Here is a 27,522-nt window from a genome sequence, read left to right on the forward strand (position 1 = left end):
AGCTTTACCCATATTGTCTTTTGTTCTAGACACAATGTTTGCATTTTAAAGGTATCTATAAATTTAAAAGCATTATGCTAGTTTTTCTACTTTCTACAACTTTATAGTCCTAAGGAATTAGAATAAGTCTTCTGAAAAAGAAAAAGATGCTTCTAATACAACCTCTGAAATATTAACTTTATAATTCTGAATATTTATGCATTTAAAAAGATTAAATTGTAGCTGGGCGAGGTGGCTCACACCTGTAATCCTAGCAACCTGGGAGGCTGAGCCAGGTGGATTGCTTAAGCTCACAAGTTCTCAACAAGCTTGAGTGAAACCCTATCTCTACTAACAATGAAAAACTGAGGCAGAAGTTATCTCTGGAGCCCAGGAGTTTGAGGTTGCTGTGAGCTATGATGCCAAGCACTCTATCAAAGGCAACATAATGATTTTCTCTCTCTCTCTCAAAAAAAAAAAATTAAATCATGTAGCATTTATAGCCACTTATGGCTTATATTAAGAAATAATATAAGAGGATCCTTAAAGATAGATCAAGAAAGGTCAAAGACATTAAATTAATTATACTTTGTATCCCTGGCTAAATTTAATTTCCTATTTAAAACTATACTATTTATGGAGGGAGGGTAATTGGTGGGACCACACCTATGGTGCATCTTACAAGAGTACATGTGAAGCTTACTAAATGTAGAATATAAATGTTTTAACACAATAACTAAGAAAAACCCAGAAAGGCTATGTTAACCAGTGTGATGAAAATATTTGCAATTGTATATAAAACCAGCGCATGGTACCCCACTGATTGCATTAATGTACACAGCTATGATTTAATTAAAAAAAAAAAAAACTATACCATTTAAAATTAGCTGTGCCAAGCCCGGTACAGTGGCTCACACTTGTAATCCAACCCTCTGGGAGGCTGAGGTGGGTGGATTGCCTGAGCAAGAGCAAGACCCCATCACTAAAAATAGTAGGATGTCATGGCAGGCACCTGTGTTTTTAGCTACTTAGGAGGCTGACGCAAGAGAATCACTTGAGCCCAAGAGTTTGAGGTTGCTGTGAGCTGTGATGGCACAGCACTCTATGAAGGGCAAAAAAGTAAGACTATGTCTCAAAAATAAAATAAAATAAATAAAATAAAATTAGCTGTGCCTTAAAAGTTGCACAGAAAGTAATTGCTAAAATAAAAATAACAAAACAATAAGTATAGTAGCAAAAATAATAGATATGATTATTTCAGTATCTGCTCTTGCCAGGCATATTTGACAAATCGCTAAATGGCAAACGTACACTCAGAGTAAACTCAGCTCAGTTTCATTTCTGAGACTTTATGCTCAGCCACAGTGCTCTGCCTCTATCCATAAATGTGACAGATGATGAAATAAGTTTAGACTTAAGATAGGGAGCAATATGTAGCAGTTTTATATAGCTGTGGAAGCCTGCTACTATCTAATAAAAATACCCAGATAAAATGTTCCACTTAGAAATAAGTAACATCTAGGGCGGCGCCTGTGGCTCAGTGAGTAGTGCGCCAGCCCCATATGCCGAGGGTGGAGGGTTCAAACCCGGCCCCAGCCAAACCGCAATAAAAAAAATAGCCGGGCGTTGTGGCGGGCGCCTGTAGTCCCAGCTGCTCGGGAGGCTGAGGCAAGAGAATCACTGAAGCCCAGGAGCTGGAGGTTGCTGTGAGCTGTGTGAGGCCACGGCACTCTACTGAGGGCCATAAAGTGAGACTCTGTCTCTACAAAAAAAAAAAAAGAAATAAGTAACATCTGAAGGCAAAGTAAGAAATATGAGGCTGTACATTGATGAGGAAATGTAAGCTAAAATATAATCACTAAATAATACTTCTAATTCAGTAGTCACATAAAGGAACACAACTAGAAGATATTATTTTCACAAAAGAGATATTGGTGCCTATTACATAGGACAGAATAAAGAAAAATCTATTGCCGAGAAAAGTATAATCAATGAAAACATCAGCTGTGTCAGCGGAATGATGCAGACATTTCAGATAAAGAGTAAGTAAAAGAAACATGATTGATTCATGTCAGAATCATCAAACTGTGCTTTCTAAGAGCTCACCAATTACTCTTGTTCAGAAAAGTAGAATCATCAGAGTCCTCTGCGTTACTTATAAAGCAAAGCATGTTCAGCTAAAAGGGTATGTATGTAAAAAGGAGGAAATTTTGCCTAAGAGAAAGGTCTGCCTTTGGTAAAATTCATTATATCCTCATAAGTTTGTTCATTGTAATGCACAGTCTCCTAAGGTGTGATTTTCTCTCTTCTTACCCCAAAACCTCTATGATTATAATTCCTACAAAGATAATCACTCCTCACTATGCTATCTGCTGATTGACACAATAAATATAACCTCAAATTATTCTTCTGAAATATCTAAGCCTCATTGATGCTTAAAAAAAATTGGTGTTTTTGTCTACGACTATGTTGTGTTTAATTACCAAATTGCTTTTGAGGCAGTCAACACATGAAAACTAACGGTGCACATAGGACATTTGTCCTTGACACAGAATGTAGGTTCACCCAGTTTTCATTTGACAAATGATCATAAAAAGACTGAGGCTAACAAAACCTTCTTCAATATCCTTTCCTCACCTCCCAGCTCCACTCTTCAGGATGAAAGGCTGTGTCATGAGACTACAGCAAAATATAAACATTTACTTTTATCCTGATTGTGAGCAATCATGTCAGCGTTGGGACTGGCATTTTTATGACCTACTATTTTTGAGACCTAGGCAAACATCTATCACTTCTCCCTGCCTTCTTCAAAAATAAATTGAATCCAAAAGGGATTATGGACAACAAGAATCATTAAAATAAGGGCAATGTAAATAGATCTTAAGAACAAATATCTCAGAGACGTCAAGCTCTGCCATAGCTTTGTAGAAATATACTGAAATAAAATTAACTTTCAGACCTATGATTAAAATTATAAAAAAATTCAAGGATTAGAGATTACACATTTGGGTACCAAAAATTCTCTCTGAACAGTGATTCATAAAAGCATGGAGTCACTTTAAAAATAGAAATCAAAAATACCTGTTTTCTTAGCTTTAAACATTTGGATTGCTCAATATTAGCAAGACCACTAATTACTACCAGAATATAAAGCATTACTGCTGAGAATTATGTGCATTTTTAATGGGAATTAGAGCTTTTCATATGCTAATTTTTATAAGCCACCTGTAAACATACTTGATGAAAAACATATCCCAGTGATAAGGATTTTCGATGTTGATGTTATTAAAAAAGTATACTTGATTGATTTATGTGATAATTCTGCAATATACTAAAAACAACCTAAAACACTACACAGTTTAATAAAGGAAAAGATGAGGAAACATACTTTATCCCAGAGATAGTTTATTAGTCATTGTCTTAGATTGTTTTGTGCTGCTACAAAAGAATACCACAGACCGAGTAATTTATAATGAACGAGAATCTACTGGCTTATGGTTCTGGAGTCTGGGAAATCCAGGACCGAGGGGCTGGCTTCTGGCAAAGGCTGTGTCATCCCTTGGTTGAAGTGAAAAGAGAATGAGCGAGAGCTAAAAGGGAACCAAACAGGTCCTTTTAGGAGGAACCCACTCCCAAGATAAGGGACTCACTCCCATAATAATGGCATTAATCTATTCATGAGGGCAGTTACAGATCTGACTTCTTAATACTTACTAATGCTACAATGGCAATTAAATTTCAACATGAGTTTGGGAGGAAACACATATTCAAACCATAACCTTCTGGCCATGGTCCCCCCAAACCCATGTCTTTCTCACAAACAAAATACACTTTTTCCATTCCAATAGTCCCCCAAAGTCTTAAACTGTTACAACATCCACTTAAAAGTCTGAAGGCCAAAGTCTTGTCTCAATCAAACACAGGTGAGACTCAAGGCCTGAGTCATCCTGAGGCAAATTCCCCAATAGCTGTCAACCTGCGGAATCAAAACAAATTACACATTTCTAAAATACGGTGGTGGGATAAGCATGGGGCAGACACTCCCAATTCAAAAAGCAGAAATAGGCAAGGAAAAAGGGAGAAGCTGATCCCAAGTAAGCCCACAATCCAACAGGATGAACAACATAAATGTCACAGCTTCAGAATTGCCTTCCTTGACTCCAGGTTCTGCCTCTGGGACACACTGAGGCAGGGCTTGGGCTCCCAAGGCCTTGGGCAGCCCACACTAGGGCCCAGCCTGCCCACAGCTCTCACGTTGGCATTTTGGGCCAGCAGCTCTCCTAGGCTGACCTTGCACACTGGTAGCTCCACAGCTCTGTGGTCCTGGTGGGGATGCTGCTCCAGGGTCCCCTGGACACTGCCCTGGGGGGGCTCTCTGCAGTGCTCCACCTCTACAAGTCTCCCCCTGGGCCTGCAGTTTGTCTGACACAGCCTTTGAAATTGAGGGGGAGCCCACAATGGCCCCACGGCCTACACTCTCTGTGCATCTGCAGAAGTCCTACCAAACCATGAACTCTGTAAGCAAGTGTATAAAACATGTGTTTTGGAGATGACACTTACTTTGTTTATTGCCTTATTGCGAGGGACTTTCGATGTACATACACATTGAAAACACATCTGAGCTTATTACTTCAAAGATGCATTGTGAGCCATTTTATCAATGTGAATTCAACTGTGTAACAAATTGTGAACTTTTTAAACATGTTTAAAACGTGCTTTTCAAAGATGTTCCTTACCATTGTGTTCAAAGCCACGATGTGAGGAGTTCACAAGTGCACATTTGAAAGGCAAGTCTCAGCCTGTCTCTTCAAAGTAGCATTCACTCTTTATTATCGTGACTTCAACTGCTTGCCATTCAGTAAACTCTGTAAACAAGTGTATATAACATGCTTTTTAAACATGTTTTTTTTTATTTTTTTTATTGTTAAATTATAGCTGTGTACATTAGTGTAATCAAGGTACAATGTGCTGGTTTCAGATACAATCTGAAATAGTCTCATCAAACTGTTCAACGTAGCCTTCATGGCATTTTCTCAGTTATCGTATGTAGACATTTGTATTCTGCCTTTAGTAAGTTTCGCCTGTACCCATTCTAAGATGCACCGTGTGGCCCCACCCATTACCCTCCCTCCATCCCAACCTCCCCCTTCCCTTTCCCTCCCTTGGCCCTTTCCCCATATTCTTGTGCTATAGTTGGGTTATCGCCTTCATGTGAAAGCTATAAATTAGTTTCATAGTAGGGCTGAGTACATTGGATACTTTTCTTCTATTCCTGAGATACTTTGCTAAGAAGAATATGTTCCAGCTCCATCCATGTAAACATGAAAGAGGTAAAGTCTCCATCTTTCTTTAAGGCTGCATAATATTCCATGGTATACATGTACCACAATTTGCTAGTCCATTCGTGGGTCGATGGGCACTTGGGCGTCTTCCATGACTTAGCAATTATGAATTGGGCTGCAATAAACATTCTGGTGCAGATGCCTTTGTTGTATTGTGATTTTTGGTCTTCTGGGTATAAACCTAGTAAAGGAATTATAGGATCGAATGGCAGGTCTATTTTTAGGTCTCTATTCTCCAAACATCCTTCCAGAAGGAATGTATTAGTGTGCATTCCCACCAGCAGTGTAGAAGTGTGCCCTTTTCTCCACATCCATGCCAACATCTCTGGTTCTGGGATTTTGTTATGTGGGCTACTCTTACTGGGTTTAGGTGATATCTCAAAGTAGTTTTGATTTGCATTTCTCTGATGATTAAGGATGATGAGCTTTTTTTCATGTGTTTGTAGATCGTGCGTCTGTCTTCTTCAGAGAAGTTTCTCTTCAAGTCCCTGGCCCACCCTGAGATGGGATCACTTGTTCTTTTCTTGCCAATACGTTAAACATGTTTCTTATCATTGAGTTGAATACCTGATTTGTAAGTTTATATATGCACATTGAAAGCATAAGTCTCAGCATGTTACTTGAAAGATGTATTGAAAGCTGCCGTATTACAGTGAATAGACCTGTTACAAAACTTTGAACTCTGTAAGCAAACGAATGAAATACGCTTTTTAAAGAGGTTCCTTAACATTTTTCAGGGTTTATAAATATACATTGAAACATGAGTCTGCCACCGAGAGCTACCATTCGCATGCCTCCCAGCAGTACCACAAGCTGCAGCTGGGCCTGCCTGAGCTGCAACTGGGGTATCGGGGGGCACTGCCCTGAAATGCAGACTCGAAACGCTGCAGGGAAGCTAGTGCTGCTTCCCTCGGCTGCCCTGGGTTGCTCTGCAGGGACTGCCTCAAAGATTTCTGAAATGCTTCTGGGGTGACCCTCCCACTGTCTAATAAACACCTCCTGGATTCCTTTTATCCAAGCGTCTCATGGCTTCACACTTGCAGTGTTCTTTATATGACCAACTGCAAATTTTCCAAATGTTTATATTCTGCTTTCTTTTTAATTATAAATTTCATCTCTAAGTTATTCCCAAGCGCTCACATCTTACTGTATACAGTTAAAAGAAGTCACACAGCTCTTTCAACAATTGGCTTACAAATTTCTTCCACCAGATATCCCAGTTCATTCTCTTCAATTCTGCCTTCTATAAAACCCTTGGGTATGGGCACAATTAGGGTAAATTCTCTGTCACTTTATAACATGTATGGCCTTTATTCCAGCTTCCATTACTTTGTTCTTCATTTCCATCTGAGACCTCAGCAGAATTGCCTTTTCTGTTCGTGTTTTCACAAACATTCTGATCATAACAATGTAAGTCATTGCTAAGAAGCTTCAGACATTCCCCACAGCTCTCCTCCTCCTCTGAGCTCCCACCAGAGTTGCTATCAGTGCTCCAATTATAGCAATACAGGCTTTTTCTAGATTGTTTCTCCAAACTGTTCCAGCCTCTATCCATCACCTGGGTCCAAAGCCACAAATTCTCAGTTGTTTGTTATGAGAACACCCCATTCTCTGATACCCATTCTGCATCTTAGTTTCTTTTCTGCTGTTATCACAGAATATCACAAACTGGGTAACTAATGGCAAACAGAAATATGTTGGCTCACAGTTCTGGACGCTGAAAAGCATAAGACTGAGGGCGCAGCATGTCTGATGGCCTTTCTGCCATGTCTCCCGTGACAGGAGGGCAGGAGTGAACAAGAGGGGCTGGATTTGTCTTTTTAGAAAGGACTCGCTCTCACAACAAGGAATTCACTCCTCCCACAAGAATGGTATATCAATCATTTCACGAGGGAAGGGCTTTCATGAACTCGTCACCTCTTTTTTTTTTTTTTTTTGCAGTTTTTGGCCAGGGCCGTGTTCAAACCCACCAATTCCGGTATATGGGGCCAGCTCCCTACTCCTTTGAGCCACAGGCGCCACCCGAACTCGTCACCTCTTAAAGGCCTCACCTCTTAATCCTGCTATAATAGCAATCGGATGTCAGCAGGAGTTTCAAACCATAGCAGTCATATAACAGAAAATTCATAAGAGGGAGAAGTAGAGCAATAATAATGTTTTAAGAAATATTTTTGATTGATCATATTTTAATACTGTAACCTAACACTTTGGCCTTCTAGGAGGAAGAATCTAAGCATGCTTATTATAGAAATCATTATAAGATTTTTGAGATTAAGAAACCACATTAAAGATGAAAATAAATTTGGAAGTCAAAGGCTTTTCATATACAGGAATCCCAAGAGCCGGATTAAGGGATTTTAAAACAAAAGCACATTCTACATATCTGAACTTAAGAAATATCCTACAGGTTGTCCTCAGTGGGAAAAATAAATCTCCCAATATTTAATTACTATTTGTCTTTCAATACTCATAATTGAGAGAAATCTCTGAATAAAGCATCAAATTGTAATTTAGTAGCCATATCACTACAGAATAGGACTTTCTGATATTGAAGAATTTATATTTGTGACAGATGAATGTCAGGTTGTACACTAATATAGAAGTCAGGTCTGAGTTGTCATAATGATACCACAGACTTTTAATTTGGGGCAAGTCATTCAATTAACATTGGATTTGATTTTATCTGCAACGTGAGAGGTTAGATCCCATGTCCTAGAATTTAATCAGTGAAACGTTTGAATTTGTTTCATAAATTAATGATAATCACAACTATAAATCACCTTCTATAAAATGTCTATTTTGTGTCATGTGATAAATTAGTCTCTTTGCAGACAATACCTTCACTCAGCAATAATGTCTGCATTTCAGAGACATGGGAACGCGGATTCACAGAGGGTAGCTTGCCGGCTGTCACACCACCACGTGCACACCTAGAATCCCAGCTGAGCTCTGGCTTCTTTGTACCTGTTTGATCACACATTCAGATTTTTATCCAACTGATGACAGAATATTCAGTTATCCAAGCTGCATGACAAAATTTCAAATAATTGTTCAACCATCTACATAACAGCACTTAAAAAGCTTTCTAGGTGAAATGTAACCATCAGCAAGTCTGTGAAAATGTTTCTATCACTTACCGTTGTTCCAAGGATAGGAGTCCTTTCAATGTTTGCTTATCTAGTGAATGGGTTTCATTTTTGTACAGGTACCTGGAAAACATATAAAATCCCATTAAATTATACATTAGTATAAATAGCACATGTCTTAGATGAGGATGTTTTAAACTGAAATCTGTGGACCTATGGAGCTTTGGGGGATGCTCAGAGAGTCCCTAAAAATATGTGGAAACTATTCTTTCCTTTCACTATGTTTAATTGTCTGGGAAGGAAGTTCCAGTCTCTCCTCAAATTCTCAAACAGATCTTTGGTTCAAAATGTTAAGAATCTTAGGGTGATTATGGAGAAATTGTGACTAACAAAGTCCTCTGTAGTTAGTAACAAATTCTCCAAGAAAATTTTGACTATAAACAATTTTTTTAAATCTACTTTATGATACTGAACATATTCATCTGGGAGGTATATTCACAAAGCTGGAAAATATCACCATAGGGTTCATCTTAATAGAATAAAACCATCTTAAGAGACCCATAAGACATATTCTGGTCTTTCTGTGGCTCCTATCAAAAATTTACAGGAAAGGATACTGTAAACAGATTTGTAAGTATGTTGACACAACTAAACTTTCCAAAAAAATTGACTGAAAATAATTTATGTGGCATATGAGCACTTTCAATTTCATATTTCTTCAACCAGTGGATGGCAGCATTATTCTAGCTCTGTAATCTTTATGGATGTTGTAAAATGAAACCTCTCTGGGGTTCAAGGTAATCAGAATTCCTGAAATTTCTCCTCAAGCTTTGGAATGTACCTTTGTATATTGTAAGTACATCAGAATTGCCTGGAGATCTGTCAACCAAAACAAAACACCCATTTTAAAACTTACCCTCAAACCTGTTCAACGCAACTGTCTTAAGGTCAGGCCCAGTAAACTCTATACTTCCCGTGTGATTATTATTTTTTTTTCATACCATACAAACAATTTTAATTGTGTAGTTACAGGCAGTAACCATTCCTAACCAGAAGATTTCTGCATAAAGAAAATTGTGATACACTTATAAAAACAGCCAGCTGTAACAAAAGGCTGGTGCTTTTATAGCCATAAACTTAGAATACAGAAATATACCTTCATATGGAAATGTTACACAGATGTAGGTTTTAAATTGATTGATTTAAAAATCACTTAGTTGCCTTATTTTCTAAGATGATGTATTAGTCTAATGCAGCCCATCCGTGGTCCTGCCTGACTGATAAACCACAGAAATCACAATTGTGGCTGACAATGAAGAAGGGACTGCTTTTCTTTTCTTTTTTTCTTTTTTTTTTTTTTTTTGCAGTTTTTGGCAGGGGCTGGGTTTGAACCCGCCACCTCTGGCATTTGGGGCTGGCGCCCTACACCTTTGAGCCACAGGCACCGCCCCCTGCTTTTCTACAATTGGCTGGAGTGAAGCTTTGGAAGTTCCAACTTACTTTCTTTCCCCACAGATTAGAACTCAAATACATTTCTGAGAGCAGTAGTGACCAGTTGGGACTTATGGAGAATTTCCCCCTCAGCATTAACTGACAATAGGGAAGACCTTGTTATGACCCCCAAATCTCAAAAATACAACCACATGTTAGGATGCAAAAAAAAAAAATTTCTAGAACTGTGTTTCTTCAACCACATTGTAAGGCTCATTGACCTGTAGCCTCAAAACCCACCAGTGGTGCTCAACGCGGGAGTGACTGTAAATTGGAGCACAGGTATGGGACTTGGTGGTGTTTCTTCAGGCCTCACGCTGATGTCCAGGTCCCTGCCTCTACAAATTCTGCTTTAATAATGGGTTCAGGGTACAGCCTGAACACCGGGAGTCCTCAAAAGTCTTCCGGTGATAATATGCAGCAAGTATGGGATACAGAGAGCTGAAAGTGTTGTGTAATATACCCCAGAAGACTCAGATATATCTCCCCGTAAGGGCTCTTGGACTACAGAACGTCAGGGAGCCACATTACTTTCAGGGTATCAATATCTTGAGGTGAAGAGAAGTTGGTTCTACTGTAGAGAGGTATACAGACCACTGAATAGGTTTTTATTATTATTTTCAACTTTAAATAATGGTAACTTGCTTCATAAAGGAAAAACTAAATCATAAAATATTCATGGAGAATATTCAACACTTAAAACTGAAAATCACGCACAATAGTATTTTATCTCAGCTATATACGTTCAATTTAGACTATTAGATTATAGAAAATGATTCAGGGGGAAATGACGAGATGACAGGGGGAAAAAGAGAGTAGAACTTCTGTAGTTGGAGCTTCACAAGCTGATTTAACCAAGAAAATGGATATTATTGATGCAGAAAGCTTTTTCTGCATCAATTCTGTATTCATGGGCTATGTGTATATGACTTAATAAAAGGAAAAAAGAATCACACAACAATATCACTAACTTAGTAAGAGAAGAATTAAAAACTCAGGGAGTAAGAAGCCTCAGTGGAGAGAGGTGTGTGCCTCAAGGTCTCACTGTTAAAGGTAAGATTCCATACCCCTCACACTGTGCACTGTAGGTGAAAGCACATTAATCTCCCTCTCTCCCCCCCACTTAAATATACTTGTTTTCCCTCCTCTGTTGTGTAGTAGTTTATCTACAGCCCATCCCCTAAATGAAAGACTTAACTACAACTTGAACTTTACCTTAGAAATTGCAAACAATGTACCCTAAATATTTGTACCCTCATATTAATCTGAAAATTTTAAAAAGGTAAGATTGCTCAAGGCACTTACTTGCCCAGTATTTTTTAAAGAGTGAATATCTTTTTATCTGTAGGTTGCAAAAAGAAGAGAGGAAGATTCCCAATAAATTCAAAGAGATTGAAGAGAGAGAGAAATGGCCAGTGCTGAGGGCACAATTTAAAAATGACAAAATCAGCCAGTGATCTAGGAAGGTGAGTTTGTGCAGAGGGCGCAGAATTGAGAGCACAGCTCCTGGGGACCAGGATGCCCAGAGCTGAGGCAGAAGGGGGAAACAGCTACAGTTCTGAGAACAAACTAAACTTAAAAATGGGAACCAAGACCCGAAGGGAAGCACAGATGTGAATGTGGAATAAATGTCCTCTTTCCATCCTAGCAAAAGATGCCCAATTTATCTCAAACATGCACACATATGCAACAGCTTTTGCCCTGTGGATAATTCAAAATTTGATCAATTATCAATGCCCTTCAGTAAAAGGATCATTATCACACTTGGTATCACTGTGATTTGATATCATTATCAATGCCCACAAGTAACAAGATCATTATCACTGGATGCCAAGATTTTCTGAATAAATACGTTTTATTTTGGAGTTCATCATTAAATTAATTCAAACTTGGTTGAAAATAATGAATACCAAAAATGCCATTTTAAGAGCTTTAACATTCAGCTAACCTTAAAGGAATCACAGTTCCTAAGGATATTCTCAAACAAGTGTACTTTTTATTGTGAATCTGAAAGCAAAATTTGTCCTATGACATTTCAATTCGTTGTTGCCCAAGGGAATCAATGATATGCTTTGGATCAAAACACATTAGAATTACAGATAAGCTCAGAAATGCTTTTGTTTTAAAGGAAAAGATATGCTATCCTTTGTGCTTGCCAGCATGAAATGGTAGTTCCATGGTGCAGTGAGCCTAATAAAAATTAACTTCCTGAATATACAAGCACTATAACTACTTTAGGTAATATAAATGCTTGAAATCTTTGTGAAAATCCATACTATTAATAATTGATAAATACACATGTCACTGAAAAGGCAGTGGCACTTGATAGCATTGTCATTCCTCTTAAGAATAATTAACTGAGAGTATTAATCAATCAAATATCAAGCTTTTATTGAGTACCTTATGTTCATACATTCATTCAACAAATATTTAATAAGCAGTTACTAGGTTGTAAAAGTTCATTCTAGATGCTGGGGCATGTGGTAAGGAAGCCACATGCCTTGACAGAAAGGCGTCAGAAAATAAACCAGTTAACAAGCAGATGACAAAAAATGAAATTTTACGGTGTGTGAAATAAATGAAATAAACAGGGCACCCTGTTGGGGGGAGGGGGGAAGAGGTGTTAGTTGACTGAAGGTGACATTAAAGATGTCATTAAAGCTGCCAAAAATAGAAAAAAAAAATAGCCCAGGAAAAAGCCATGACCAGGATGTGGGCAGGGCTGTGTTTGAAGAATGAAAGACTCAATGGATCAAGTGTAAAAAGCAAAGGACAGACAGAAGATGAGCTTGCAGGGATCACATGCACCAAAGGGGTCTTCTTGCCCACAATCCTCTTCTCTACCAAATTCCCTTGTTTGATGGGCAGTGTGTACTCAGGAATATCATTGAAAACATGGATTGCATTCCCATGGACTCAAAAAACTAAAAATAAAATAAAATAAAGAAGAAAACATGGACCAGTGTACTGATGTGCCCATATGAATGGTCACCTGCTACTTAATGTAACATTCATAAATTATTCTTGCCTTCTGCTAAGTCACATATCTTTTGTTTTTCATTTAATAACCAGTGTTTCAATTGGTCAGAGCACTGATTAAAGGTTTTGTGAAGTGCTTTTCTTGTTCTCACCCAGAACAAATAGTGCACTCGTGTATGTAATTGATCGGCCTCAAAATGTTAGATATTCATCATCCAAAATTAATTTCCTTCTAATAGCTGTCATTTTAAGAGATTCCCCAATTAAATATTAGCCCTAGTAACTAGATTGCTTCCAAGCCATTATTTGCGAAGTCATAATGGTTTTGTTTTGTTTGTTTGTTTTACTCTGAGGGACTTATTCTTTGCTATGCCAATGAGTAGAGAACCACAGAGCAGGTTTCAGATGAAATACAGGGAAAAGGTCAAGTTCCTTTACTAAGAAGACACAGACTTTTCACAATACAATCTAGAAGATAGAGGAATCCTTAGTAAAGGGTAAAGTATGGAAATCAAAAACAATATGAACCTGCTGGACTATAGTTTGTTTCCTTCAATATTCATGTTAAAATTTAATTGGGATTGTGATGGTATGAAGCAGTGGGCCCGTTGAGAGTTGACTAGTTAGGAGGGCTCTGCCCTCAATGCCAGTATTGTGGGAGGGGTCCAGTCATGACAAGAGTTTGACCCTGTTTTGTTTTGTTTTTTTGTTTGTTTGTTTGTTTGTTTGTTTTTGCAGTTTTTGGCCAGGGCCAAGTTTGAACCCACACCTCCAGTATATTGGGCTGGCACCCTAGTCTTTTGAGCCACAGGCGCCGCCCAGTTTGACCCTTTTTCCCCCCATCTCATGTGCTCACTTGCCCTCTCACCTTGTTCCAATGCAGCAAGGTCCTCACTAGACACAGCATCTCAAGCTTGGACTTCCCAGCTGCCAGAAACAAGAGCCAAATAAACTTCTTTTCTTTGTTACTTACCCCAGTCTGTCATATTCTCTTATAGCAGCAGAAAACTGACTAAGCAAGCAGGTTAGATTGGTTATGGAAGATTAGGACAGCAGGCAGAATGGGCTGATTCTCAGAGGGAATGAACACTTCAGGACTGAGTGATGAGAAGAGCTCTGGGGGTGGAGCGTGTTTGGCTGCGGTGTCTCTGCTGAGCACAGGAGCTGTGAGGCTCTCGGGCTGGGGTGTAATAGGAATTCTGGGGTTGTAGGAAGATGCTACAGTGGTATAAATTAGATCAGAGTGAAAAAAAGACAACATCTTCTCTTTAAAAGAATAAATGTAACATTTTAAGCAGAGTGCCTAATTAATTATTCTACAAATGGACATATTTGCAAAAATCTTAATTACCACCTGAATGTTCTTTGAAGAAAGTTGTAACATTCACTTGTAGCTGAAACAAATATCTTTGCAGTTTCTTTCTTCAGCCTCCAATGTGAGCACATCCAATTGTGACCTCCTGACATTCAATTTATCAACATGTATTGGTTCCTAAGTAAAAAAGGCAGTTGTTTAAAATGCCTTGGTTCCCATTTACCAATAATACATAAAAACATAACAATTGTCAATGCTCAGATTTATAAGCTAATTTTTCCAAAATTTGGTTCTTGTCCAGACTTACTAAAGTTCCTAATTGTAAAGTGCCCATTGATGTCCGAAGGTCTTGGATACCTGAGTTGTTGACATAAAACTTCTTTCGTATACATGAGATTATTTTTTTATAATTACTGATTGATTTGTTTTGAATGTGAAGTGTTAGAAAATTCTGATTTGTTTTTATTTTTCTCCAATTTAGAATTTTTGTGGCAGGGGTGAAGAGAAAGAAATGTCATAAATATTCAGATGTTTTTCAGATGCAGTTTATTGAAAGCAAAAATTTATTGTACTTAGAAATGGTCATGTGTGAGTTCTTTTTATAAAGAGTGATAGTGCTTTTTAAAAAAGTAAAGACTGGGGTGGCACCTGTGGCTCAAAGGAGTAGGGCGCTGGCCCCATATACTGGAGGTGGCGGGTTCAAAGCCCAGCCCCGGCCAAAAATAAAATAAAATAAAAAAGTAAAGACTTACTTTACTTTAAACAAACAAAAGAGTAAAAATAATCAACACCATAAGCCATTTTTTGTTTTACTTACAACTTAAAGATAAAGCAAATTTTCAAGTCCTTCAAAAGCATTTATGGAAATTTTTCTGATTTGGTTGTTGTTCAAGAGACTGAAAAATAATAAGAACAAATAATTCAGAATTAGAAACAGATTCTGCAAAGATTATACAGTTCTGCTATATAGTGCTTTACTCAGCAAAATATTTACTCAGAAAAATATTTACTGACATGATTCTAAATGTAAATTTAGAAACTTACAATTTTCTATTCATAAAGGCTACATTAAAACATTAGTTTGTCACAAAAAAGACTTTTCAAAAATAATTTGTATTTACTAAATTACACTAAAATGCCCCTGAAAGCATTTAAAATTCAAGAGTTCACTTCTTATTTTTGTGAAGCATATCATCTAAAAGGAAAATTATCAACATCGTCCTCATAACAAAGAAACGTATTTCCAAACAAGCAGATGGAAAGTTTTAAACACTCAGGCTTAATCATTTTTCTTCAAAAATAAATAACACAGCTATTGGCACAAAGCAGCCTCTCATTGTGTATTTGTTGAACTGTCAAACCGAGAGTCAATTACACCATAGGAATTGAGGTTCTTGTTATAGTACCATAAAATGGTCCAAAAATGACTTCTAAAAAAATCCAGGGAGAGAAATAACAGGTGGCAGAAATAAATTGGATTTGAACAATAAAACAAGTTAAAGAAAATCACCTTTTAGAAGCTTTGAAAGCTTCATAAAGAACACTCTAGCAAATGAAAATTATAGATTTTTTTCTAGCAAATACATTTAAAATATCTTTCAAGTTTAAATTATTATGAGTTGTCTAAATGTACGGAGAGAGTCTGCTAATTGCAACGGCACACATGTTTCTGAATATCTGAGAGCATCTAAAACCCCAAAGCTTCTAAAAATCTACTGCCAGAGTCAAATGCTAAAGGATGGACTGTTAGTGTATTATCAAATATTTGCTTTGTGGGGACTTTTTATGACTGATTTGGAAGACAGAATTGTGTTGGCCAATGGAGCAGGTGATTATTTTAGTCATTATACACTTTCACAGAGAGCCTGGAGATGCCCGTCACATCTGTTCCTAACCTGCTCACGGCAGACCTCACCGTTAAGTTCCTCAAACAGCATCTGAAGTGTCTCTCTGACCCCCAGCCATGGCACCAAACTGTTCCTTGCCATTTGTGACTATCAAGTGACCTGGTCCTCACAGAGGCAGAGCAATGGACAGCCAGCATTGGAGCAGAGGCCATACAGGGATAACGGCAATTTTCAGGGATGGTTCTTAGTTCAGTCAATGAGCCAATAAACTTTACATTCCACCATGTGTTCAAGGAATTTTTAAGCTAACTGAAAATCACGTGGCTAGTTGATATGTAATTAACTCCAGACACAACCGCTGTCCTGAGAGAATTCATCATTTAGGTACTCTCTTTGTACACGCTATCATTCTAGTGTTCAAAATTAATTCATACATTTCCATTAGGTCCCCAGACTATCACCATACAAATATTTTTACTTGAAGAGTGACTATTCTGTCCCCTTAGTCTATTGAATACAACAATGCACACAGAATAAATATACATGTGTTTATATATACATATGTGTAATCTGCTTAGCTGCTGTGATGGGTTTGTGTGTGTGTGTGCTATGTAATGCATGTATATAGTCACAACTGCATCTGAACCACAAGCTATAGGAAACAATTTAAGTGACTATTTTCTTAATTCTTCCAAGGATAGTGCCCAGAAGAGATGAGCTAATTTATTTCATCCAATATCTTTAAGAATGAGTGCTATTCCCTTTTCAAATCCAAAATTGATACTACATATCATTATTAATCCTTCTTCAGTATATAAAATATATTTAAAGCCTATGTTTCTGCATATTCTTTTATAATTCTTTAAATCTTAGTAAAAATTAAAACATGAAATTTCAAAAAATACGCTGAAGATGTTATTATTTAACACTGCAATTCAGTATGAATTTGACTAATCAAGTATGAGATCAAACAATTATATTTGTTTTCTTGAAAACATTTTTATTACTGTCAAGAAACAAACCCATTGAAGTTCTGGTTCACAAAGGAATGTATGTTTCAACCACAAGCACGTATTTCTTGTCACATTTTATTCAAAGCATTTTGTTTTCCCTGAAAACATCTTTATTATCACTTTAATGCCTAGAATGTTATCCAGCAATGTTTTGGTTAAGTGGCTGTAGAAACCATTGCTTTTATTATTTTTATTTTTCATAAAGGAGATGCATTCAAAATTAATGCATGAGTTTAGTGAAATTCAAGGCATAAAATGATACCTAACAGGTTTTCACTAAAAATCATCACAAGCTTGGGGAAATCTGTGGTTGTATTCTATATTCTAGTAGTGCCCATGGTGCCAAGGAGAGAAAAAAAGAACAAACAGAACTCCCAAGTTGAAAAATGTTACATTTTTATTGAAGAAATAAAAGAAGGTAATTTCTGAAGGCAAAAAATCTGATTACCCGGATGATTAAGTCCTTGAAAGAGAAGAGACCAATGGCCTGTTTATTAGCTGTATCTTTTTTTTCTGAGACAGAGTACCTTCCCCAAAGCGTGCACATTTTGACAACATACAAATGTATGCTATGTGTCCGGGAATATTTTGTTAAAAAGCAATAAGTGGCTATTGAGAAAGATAAAATACTGTTTGCATAGTTATATTCATCAAAGTGCAAAATAAAAAAATACAAATGAATAAAATTCAAAAACAAAACAGAGCTCTTGCAGATCTCACATAAAATTTCTACTCAAGCTAATGCCAAGATTTATTCTGAAATTGCATCATTATATCTACATTTAAACTACAAATAACGCAGTGGTTATTTTTTTTAAGGAGCAATAACATTGGTCTTTTCATGTATACTTTTTCATGTATACATACTTCAGAAATAGGGCTCTGCATCCCTTAACATGGAAAGGTTGTGTACTTTTCCGTCTGAACTGAAATAAACTATAGAACTATGAATAAGCATAAACCGTAATTCCTGAGCTATTTGCATCATTACCAAGTAAGAGACTCATGGCCAAAATCAGCAATGATTATCTCTTTATAATTGGTTACAGCCACAGAAAAATATCTACATTATTATGAGCACCACATAAATCATTTGCAATTCAACATCGTTTTTAAAAAAGAGATGAGAAGTGGTAGAGAGAGAAAGGAAAGACAGAAACAGGCTGATCTAAAGAACATAAATTCATTAAGAGTTTAGTAAGTAGATTATGTCAATTTTTTTCTTCATGCATATTTCTCAAGGATAAAGGCAAATTTATATGTGAAATCTGAGTGACAAATTCTTTCAAAGTGTCCAAAATATTAACTGTCTTCTCTATCATTTAAAATTTTAAGACTTCAAAATTCAAACGTTGTGAAGTAAAAGAAAGATACAGTTGCCAGAGTTCAGTGGCTCACCCTATAATCCTATCACTCTGGGAGGCCAAAGCAGGAGAATCCCTTGAGCTCAAGAGCTCAAGACCACCCTAAGTAAAAGTGAGATCTCATCGCTACTAAAAATAGAAAAATTAGCTGGGCATTGTGCAGGTGCCTGTAGTCCCAGCTACCTGGGAGGCTGAAGCAGGAGGATAGCATGAGCCCAGGAGTTTGAGATGGTTGTAAGCTAGGTTGATACCATGGCACTCTAGCCTGGGTGACAAAGTGAGATTCTCTCTAAGGAAGGAAGGGAAGCAAGAGTTATTTTGAAAATTTATGTTAATGACATATATTTCTTTTTATGTAAACAAACCAAATAGATCTATTGTCTCATATTTCTACTTCATGATGTACCTTGTCTTTAACTATTTGTTAAGAACCCCACAAACTAAACTTTTGCTTATAATACGTGTTAGAAATATTTTTACAAAGATTATGTGGTTTGCACTTTCGGCTTTCTTTATTGTTTATATCATACAGAAGTTTCAAATTGTATGTAACAAAATTCACTGTTCTTTTTATTTATGGTTTTTGAATTTTATATCATGCCTAATCTTCCCTAAAAGCTTCCTTTAAAAACTTATTTTTTTCTGAGCTAGTATGGTTTTATTTTAATGCTTAAATCTTTGAATCTGTATTCAGTTTTGTTGGGATGAAATGTTCTGTAGATGTCTGTTAAGTCTAGATGTTGAATGGCTAAGTTTAAGTCTAAAATTTCTTTGCTTAGCTTCTTTTTGGAGGAGCTATCCAGCACTGCTAAAGGGGTGTTAAAATCTCCAACTACTATGGAACTGGAGGAAATCAAGTTGCTCATGTCTGTTAGAGTTTCTCTTATAAATCAAGGCACGTTCTGGTTGGGTGAATAAATATTAATAATTGAAATCTCATCATACTGAGTATTACCTTTAACAAATATGAAGTGTCCATCCTTATCCTTCCTTATTTTGGTTGGTTTAAAGCCTATTGTGTCTGTGAATAGGATTACAACACCTGCTTTTTTCTGCTTTCCATTTGCCTGGAGTATAGATGACCATCCCTTCACCTTGAGTCTATATTTGTCTTTTAATGTAAGATGAGATTTTTGTATGCAGCAGATATCTGGCTTGAGTTTTTGTATCCAGTCAGCCAACCTGTGCCTCTTTAGAGGACAATTTAAACCATTCACATTAATTGAGAATATTGATAAGCCTTTCAAGAGTCCAGTGGACATTTTTAATCCTTTTGCCACTGTGGAAGTTGGAATTTGATCAAAATTTTCTGGGTGGGTTAACTTTGTGGTGGAGGATTACGCTGGTCTTTATGGAGGATAGGTCTGAGAATATCCTGGAGAGCTGGTATAGTTGTGGCAAATTTCTTCAACATGTGAATATCATTAAAGTATTTAATTTCTCCATCATAAATGAAACTCAGTTTAGCTGGGTATAGGATCCTGGATTGAAAGTTATTTTGTTTTAGGAGATTAAAAGTTGATGACCATCCTCTTCTACCTTGAAAGTTTTCAGCAGAGCGATCAGCAGTTATTTTAATATTATTCCCCTTGTAGGTAATGGTTTTCTTTCATCTGGCTGTTTTCAGAATTTTCTCCTTCATATTAACTTTAGTGAAATTGATTATGATGTGTCTGGTGGATGTCTTATTTGCGTTGAGTCATGCTGGAGTTTTGAAACTGCTATCTGAATTTCAGAATCTCTTGGCACATCTGGAAAGTTCTCTTTCATAATCTCATGGAGAAGAGACTCTGTGCCTTGTGAAGTCACTTTGTCGCTTTCAGGGATCCCTATAAGATGAATATTAGTTTTCTTAGAATTATCCCAGAGCTCTCTGAGAGAGTGATCTGTTTTTGCCCTCCGTTTCTCTTCCTCTTTGAGAGTCTGGGAGCATTTGAAAGCTTTGTCTTCAATGTCAGAAATCCTTTCTTCTGCTTGCTCCATTCTGTTACTGTGGGATTCTACTGTGTTTCTCAGATCTTTGAGGGCTGCAACTTCTTGTCTCAATGTGTCAAAATCTTTGGTCATTTGGTCTTTGAATTCGTTGAATTCTTGAGACATCTTTTGGGTTACTGCTTAGAATTCTAATTCAATCTTATTTGCTATCCAGATTCTGAATTCGATTTCTGACATCTCAGCTATTTGTTTGTGCATGGGATCTTGTGCTGTGTCTGCCTCATTGTTCCTTGGGGGAGTCAATCTACTCTGATTATTCATATTGCCAGAGTTTTTCCATTGATTTCACCTCATGATTGTTTTTCACTGTTGCCTCTGGTCGTCCTCAGAGTTGGGGAAGTGTCTCTCCACGATTAGACCCCAGCGGGATCACTCTCTTGTTGCTGGATCTTTGTAGGGAGTGACCCCGTGTAGCTCTTTTGTGGCTGCCCCAGCCAGGGAGTTCTGGTTGTGGGAGCAGCTCCAGAGTGTGACACACCCAGATCCAGCAACAGGACAGGGGTGGTGCACATGGTTCTGGGAGTGCCTGGCGCCCAGTGACTTTGGCACAGAGAGCCCAAGGCTCCAGCAGTCTCTGGCCAGGAGAAGGGCTCCACGCAGAGGCAAGGAGAGCTCCGGAGGGCACACGGCTACCAGAGTCCCTGGCCAGATGAGTGGCCGGTGTGGAGGCAGGGAGGGTACAGGAGGGAGGATCCGGGGTTGCATGGCTCCCGGAGTCCTGGTCAGGGCATGCGGAGGCCCTGTGGGTTGCAGGTCGCGGTGCCACTCTTATGGAAGTCCAGGCAGGCGCAGGTCGTGGGTCACAGTGCAGCTCTTACCGGGTCCAGGCAGGCACCTATCGCAGGTCATAGGTCGTGGCGCAGCTCTTCCCCATAATTTGTCTTTCTACTAATCTAAATCATCTTTCTTATCTCAGGACATTTTAGAAGCATTTGTCTTGTGTATGCTATGTATATCTTCTTGAATCCCTTGATATATTTTTACCTTCCATGTTGTTAAGTTAAATAGGCTCTTTTCTTCCTAACTGACAATTTCTTGATTATAGGGAGATACTTATTTTTTAATAACAGTTTTATAACTGTCATACTGCAGTAAGATCACTGCTCACTGTCTCTCATGTATCCCAGCTGGACGTGGGCACCTGCATAACACAAGCATTTCCTCTAGTGATATTTTTGCCTCCTTCTTTCCATAATTATGGAATTTATAATTATAACTTGTTTCCATCTCAGACCTAATAGCACTGTATCACACTGCTTAAAAAATGCATTTTGAAATAATGGTAATAAAGGGCATTTCTTTAGCCTTTACCCTTAAGAATTATGATAGCTTTACACTAGACAGTTTGAAAGAAAAAAAAAGTAAAGGATTTATCAGGCATGTATATTATTAAAAAAGAAAACAGGGCACTGAGAAAATAGTGCCATTATGCTCATACTTTCTCTTACCACAAATAATTACTATCATAAGCAGTAGCTAAAGATTTGGATTTTTTTTTTTTAGATTCATACCCAAAGCAAAGAAATTGTGCATTTTCATAATATAGTCAATATATTAAAAGTGTTTTAAGAAGCCTCCTTCCAAAATTCTAACGATATCAGCTCATTACATTATTCGATTGTTAAAATCCATTACTTTGAAATTTGCCTATACGTTTAGGCTTCTAAACAGTGTTAGTTTTTTAAGATATTATTAATTTCAAGCTTTCTTGCTATTCAAAAATTATATATATAGTACATATACACATGTACATATAGTCACTGCTACTGTGACACTAACACCTGGAGCAAATGTCTCCCCTCTGAGCTCATATGGCACCTGAGGTACACCACAACTTCATTTTAGTAGAGCTGTAATGCTATCGCTTGATTATTACATACATAATCTATGCTGATTATAGAAAGGTTAGACTATATAGATTTGCACAAGGAAAACAAAAAGAAACACCCCTACTTGGAAAAGCAACTTAATTTTGGTAAATATCTCCCAAACTTTAAAGAGAATTATTCAACGTTTGTAAATTACCTGTGAGCAGATAGCTAGTAATTTGTACTTTTTTATATTTTTGCTTTATGCCATATAAAATAAAAATATTCTTTGTAGGACACAATTAGGATAGATACGATGGCATGCACTAAGTAAAATACAACAATTTTCTCTCATAATATACAGCCATGGTAATAAAATAAAATCGATTCTGGATGGCTCAGACTGTGAAGTTATCAAATTGATAAGATAATTTTATAGAATTGCTAAAATACAAAGTAGGTCAGACTGCTTCCTATTGTCCAGTCTCCTAAGCTTTCTTCCAGGTTTGGCCATATGACTGTTTGTTCCCAAACAAAGCTTTATGTAAGACAGAAAGAAAAAGAAAAAGGAAAAGAAAGAATCTAAGTTCCAAACCTGATATGCCTACAGATATGGTCATTATAAAAATTATTAATGTAAATACTCATTAATAAAGTTATTAATGTAAATATTCATTTACTCAAAGAAAAATGGAAGGCTATGTGTCATGTGAGTGCTTACTACATTTTAAAATCCAAGATTCAAGATGAAGCTCTCAAATGTATGAATTTAATAAAAAATCTTTTCATTTTTTTAATGTTGAATTAGAGGAAAATTATAATTACATACTGCTATAATTTGAATGTTTTCCCCAAATGTTCATGAGAATTCTAATCTTAAAGAGTTTGAAAAAAAAAAAAGGCTCAGCAGTTTGTCACACAGTCCTGTATAGATCTACACTGAGATAAACTTGCACCTAGGAACAGGAATTCTGTTTGGGAGAGTGTTACTCTCTCCCATGTGAGTGAGAGTTCACGCTTCAATCACGGACAGGTTTCAGGTGTTAGTTACAATGGAATCTCCTGAAGACAGATTTGATCAGTGATGAACATTCCCTGAGACATCATTATTTATAATCCATTAAAAATCAAAGATATGATTAAAAAATGGGAATTTTCAACATGATTTGCAGATCAGCCCTCAGGACACATTCCCGGTTCCTTAGTGTTTAGCTTATCAGCAAACCAGGCCAGTGCATTGTAACGGCAGCATGGAGCAGCCGTCACCATGGCAGCAGAACATGACACTTGTGCGGGCAAGAACCACGCCAGTGCCACCTGCCCTCCACAGCCTGCCATCGACTGTCCAGTGACTGCCTTCTCTGGCCACCACAGGCCAAACCACAAACCTCAGCAACAGGATCAGGCAGGTGGGGTTTAGCCCACCCTGCAGTGGATTAGCCTGGAGGGAGGAAAGATGAAAGTTGGGCTGTGCCTTGGAATGCTTCTGTACACACGCAGGACCAACAAACAGCCGCTCGTAAAGAATCTTTTTCCTGAAAAACCCAGGAAATCACGCACTCAACAAATCAGTACAGATGGATTCTGGTGCTTTCCTAAGATGTCCCTTTAGAAATCAGCACAGATGGATTCTGGGGCTGTCCTAAGATGTCCATTTAGAAATCAGCACAGATGGATTCTGGGGCTGTCCTAAGATGTCCATGTAGGAGCGGCTGCACATGGCAGGGGACAGTTGTGCATTTGGGCTGGTCTGAGAGATGTTGCCAACTCTGGAGTCAGCCTCGTCATCACAGCTGTACGACTTATTTTCAAAATTGCACTTCTTTGGGCTAAAAACTAAAATGAAGAAATTATTCATAGATAAAAATAAACGCACACACATTTTTATTCATATCTATTCTTATCTCCAAGGATTTAAAGTTGTTCACTGGTATCCACGGGGAGTTGATTCTAGAACCTCTGCAGGGACCCTGCTCCTGCTCAAGTCCCCATATAAAATGGCATAGTAACTCACCACTCACAAAAACTGATTCAAGATGGATAAAAAGTTTAAATCTAAGGCATGAAACCATAAAAAGCCTCAAAGAAAATGTGAGGAAAACATTTGAAGATATTGACCTGGGGAAAGATTTTTATGAAGAAGACTTCTGTAGCAATTGCAACAACAAAAATAAATAAATGGGATTTAATTAAACTGAAACACTTATGTACAACTAAGGAAATAGCAACCAAAGCAAACAGACAACCTTCAGAATGGAAAAAGATATTTGCATATTATGAATCAGACAAAAGTTTGATAACTAGGATCTACACAGAACTCAAATTAATCAACAAAAAATGACCTAACAATCTCCTATATCACTGGGCAAGAGAGATGAATAGAACCTTCTCTAAAGAAGATAGACTAATGGCTAACAAGCATATGAAAAAATGCTCATCGCCCCTAATCATCAGAGAACTGCAAATCAAAACCACCCTGAGATATCACCTAACCCCAGTGAGAATGGCCCACAACACAGAGCCTCAGAGCTACACATGCTGGTGTGGATGTGGAAAGAGAGAACACTTTTACACTGCTGGTGGGACTGCAAACTAATACAACCTTTTTGGAAGGAAGTATGGAGAACCCTCAAAGAACTCAAGCTAGACCTCCCATTTGACCCTGCAATTCCATTGCTAGGCCTCTCCCCAGAAGGAAAAAAAAATCCTTTTATCATAAGGACATTTGCACTAGACTGTTCATGGCAGCTCAGTTTACAATTGCCAAACTGTGGAAACAACCTAAATGCCTAGGAATGGATTAACAAGCTGTGGTATATGTACACCATGGAATATTATTTAGGCATTAAAAGAGATGGAGACTTTAGATCTTTTATATTAACCAGGATGGAGGTGGAACACATTCTTCTTAGTAAAGCATCACAAGAATTGAGAAGCAAGCATCCAATGTACTCAATTCTAACATGAAGGGAGTAGATGAGCTCATACAATGGGTGGGATAGAGGAAAGAGGGAGTGGGGAGAGGGGAGAAGGGAGGGTGATTGGGGATCACAGTGTATGGCACACCTCTTGGAGACAGGACACAATTATAATAGGGACTTTATCTAACAAATGCAATCAGTGTAACCTTTGTATCTTCAATGAATCCCAAACAATAAATTAAATAAAATGAAATAAAATGTCATAGTATTTTCATATCACCTATACCACACCCTCCTCTATGCCTTAAACCCTCTCTAAATTACTTGTGACACCTAAAACAGTGCCTACACATCACTCACTTACATGGCTTCAACAAAGCAAGTTTTATTTTTTGAAACTTCATGAAATTTCTTTTATCTGAGTATTTTCAATCCTCAGTTGGTTTAATCCACAGATGCAGAAACCAAGGATGTGAAGGGCTGACTGTACTTTAAACTATCTCTGTTACTTATAATACCAACTGCAATGTAAGTGCTATGTAAGTAGTTATACTGTTTTGTATTTTTATTTGTATTATTTTTACTGTATTTTTTAAAGGTATTTCTGACGTGCATGTGGTTGAATTCACAGATGCAGGATATATGGGTTATGGAAGGCCAACTGTACTTACCTGCATATCTTAAAAGAAGAAAAGAGGATCTGAGAGGAGTTAGGATACTGGACTACAACAGGGAATCACTGGGGAAGTTAGAGAGAAATAAACCAAAAATGTAATCCACCAAACTTGCCAGCGTGGCCAAAGGCCATCCCAATCTTCCTTGATCTCCTTAAATTAAATAAGTACAAGTGGACTGTAAAGGTGGTATAAGTTTAACATATCCATTTCTTGAAATCAGATGACATAAAAAGATACCACTTATTACTATATATTTGTTATTTTAATTTACAAAAGACTAATAAAAGGTACCAAAACATAATGCAAATAAAACATATACTCTATCAATTGTTTTAATGAACTTCAAGTTAGAATTAGAATTTCATCCTTCAAGTGCAATGTTTTTCCATTAAATGCCACGTGGTTCTTGCTGCCACTGGAAACAGCAATTGCAGAAAGAATAATGGACTCCGTTTAGTTTTCACATGTGCCGCATAGTGGCTGGAAAGCTTAGAGAAATGCATCTCTGAACAGACAATGACTTCTGGACACCAGGCGTTAGTAAGCGGGTCTGTGACTGTGGGGACTTTGCTTTAGGTTTGATTGTTAACACCCAAATTTCCAGTATTTTACAGAATGGCTGTAGCAAGTACGCATTCATTTTAAATGAAACAGGCACACTAACTTAGAAACATCAATGACACGTGGGTTTAACACGTGCCTGGTAGATGCCCTTCTACTACTGACAGTGGAGAGAGGAAAAAGCCAATAGATTTTGAGAATCATCTCCTTCATCATCTTTGTGACTCCAGTGGAAAACACACAAACACGCACACAGACACACAGGCACCCGCCAGGAAGGGTCTTCCATTATGGCCTTATTCAAATGCAAAGATTTCCAAGTGGTTAAGAAATGTCTTCTGAAGAAATTCCCACCATTTTGAAACTCAGGGCTTCTCTTTCTAGCTGTGACTTTGCAGCTTCCTGCTGAGACCTTGTGCAGCAACAACCACCACCACAAATAACAGTCTTCTGAGTCCCAGTGCTGCCCAGCACCGTAGCCTGACTACGTAGGGCTGACTAAAGGGCATAGACACCAGGGGTGCCAGAGCAGAGAATGAGCCGGAAATAGGAAACACAAGCAAAAGCTACAGTGGTGAGGGCTTACAGCCCGCAAGTCAGCGGGGTGGGCATTCAGGGGAAAGTCCACTTCCTTGGACTGCAACAAACTAAACAGTAAATGAAAAATTGAATGAAAACTTGCCTGATGGATTGACTAGGGGCAGAATCAAGATGGAGCTCAGAATAACTGTTTACTCCTTTGGAAAACTTTATCTGCTTTTAAAGAGAAACGTACACAAGTCTCCAACTACCAGCAGCCAACTGTTCGTATTTTCGTTCTCCTTTCTAGGCTGGCAGTGTGAGAGCCTCTGTTTATAGGACGCAGCCCTGACAGGAGGGCCGGGGCCCTAGGATTCTCCCAGGGAACAGCAGGTCTGGAGAAACTGCCGCTCCATGTAGGAACTTACAATTCATAGAGGCAGTGGCTAAAATGGCCAGCTCTAGGCTTATGCAGACTCAGGTTCGAATTCCAGATCCACATCCACCTCGCCTGCAAAGTGAGAAAAGTAATACCCTCCCTCCCCCATACATTTGTTCTGAAGATTGAAGTCATAGCGTCTGGACCTTAATAAGTGCTCAAAAAAATGTGGGTTTTTTTTTTTTT

General features: G+C 37.8%; 1 protein-coding gene across 1 annotated transcript in view; it reads right to left on the reverse strand.

Annotated features, from left to right (window-relative positions):
- The window catches only part of PXDNL (peroxidasin like), a 222,841-nt gene that overhangs the window by 174,085 nt on the left and 21,234 nt on the right, over nucleotides 1-27,522 (reverse strand). The window contains 2 exon segments of the mRNA XM_053559607.1: nucleotides 8,462-8,530; nucleotides 15,017-15,088. Coding sequence (XP_053415582.1) covers nucleotides 8,462-8,530; nucleotides 15,017-15,088 — 141 coding nt within the window.

The sequence above is a fragment of the Nycticebus coucang genome, chromosome 13 (genome assembly GCF_027406575.1).
Source record: "Nycticebus coucang isolate mNycCou1 chromosome 13, mNycCou1.pri, whole genome shotgun sequence".
In the NCBI taxonomy this organism is placed as follows: Eukaryota; Metazoa; Chordata; class Mammalia; order Primates; family Lorisidae; genus Nycticebus; species Nycticebus coucang.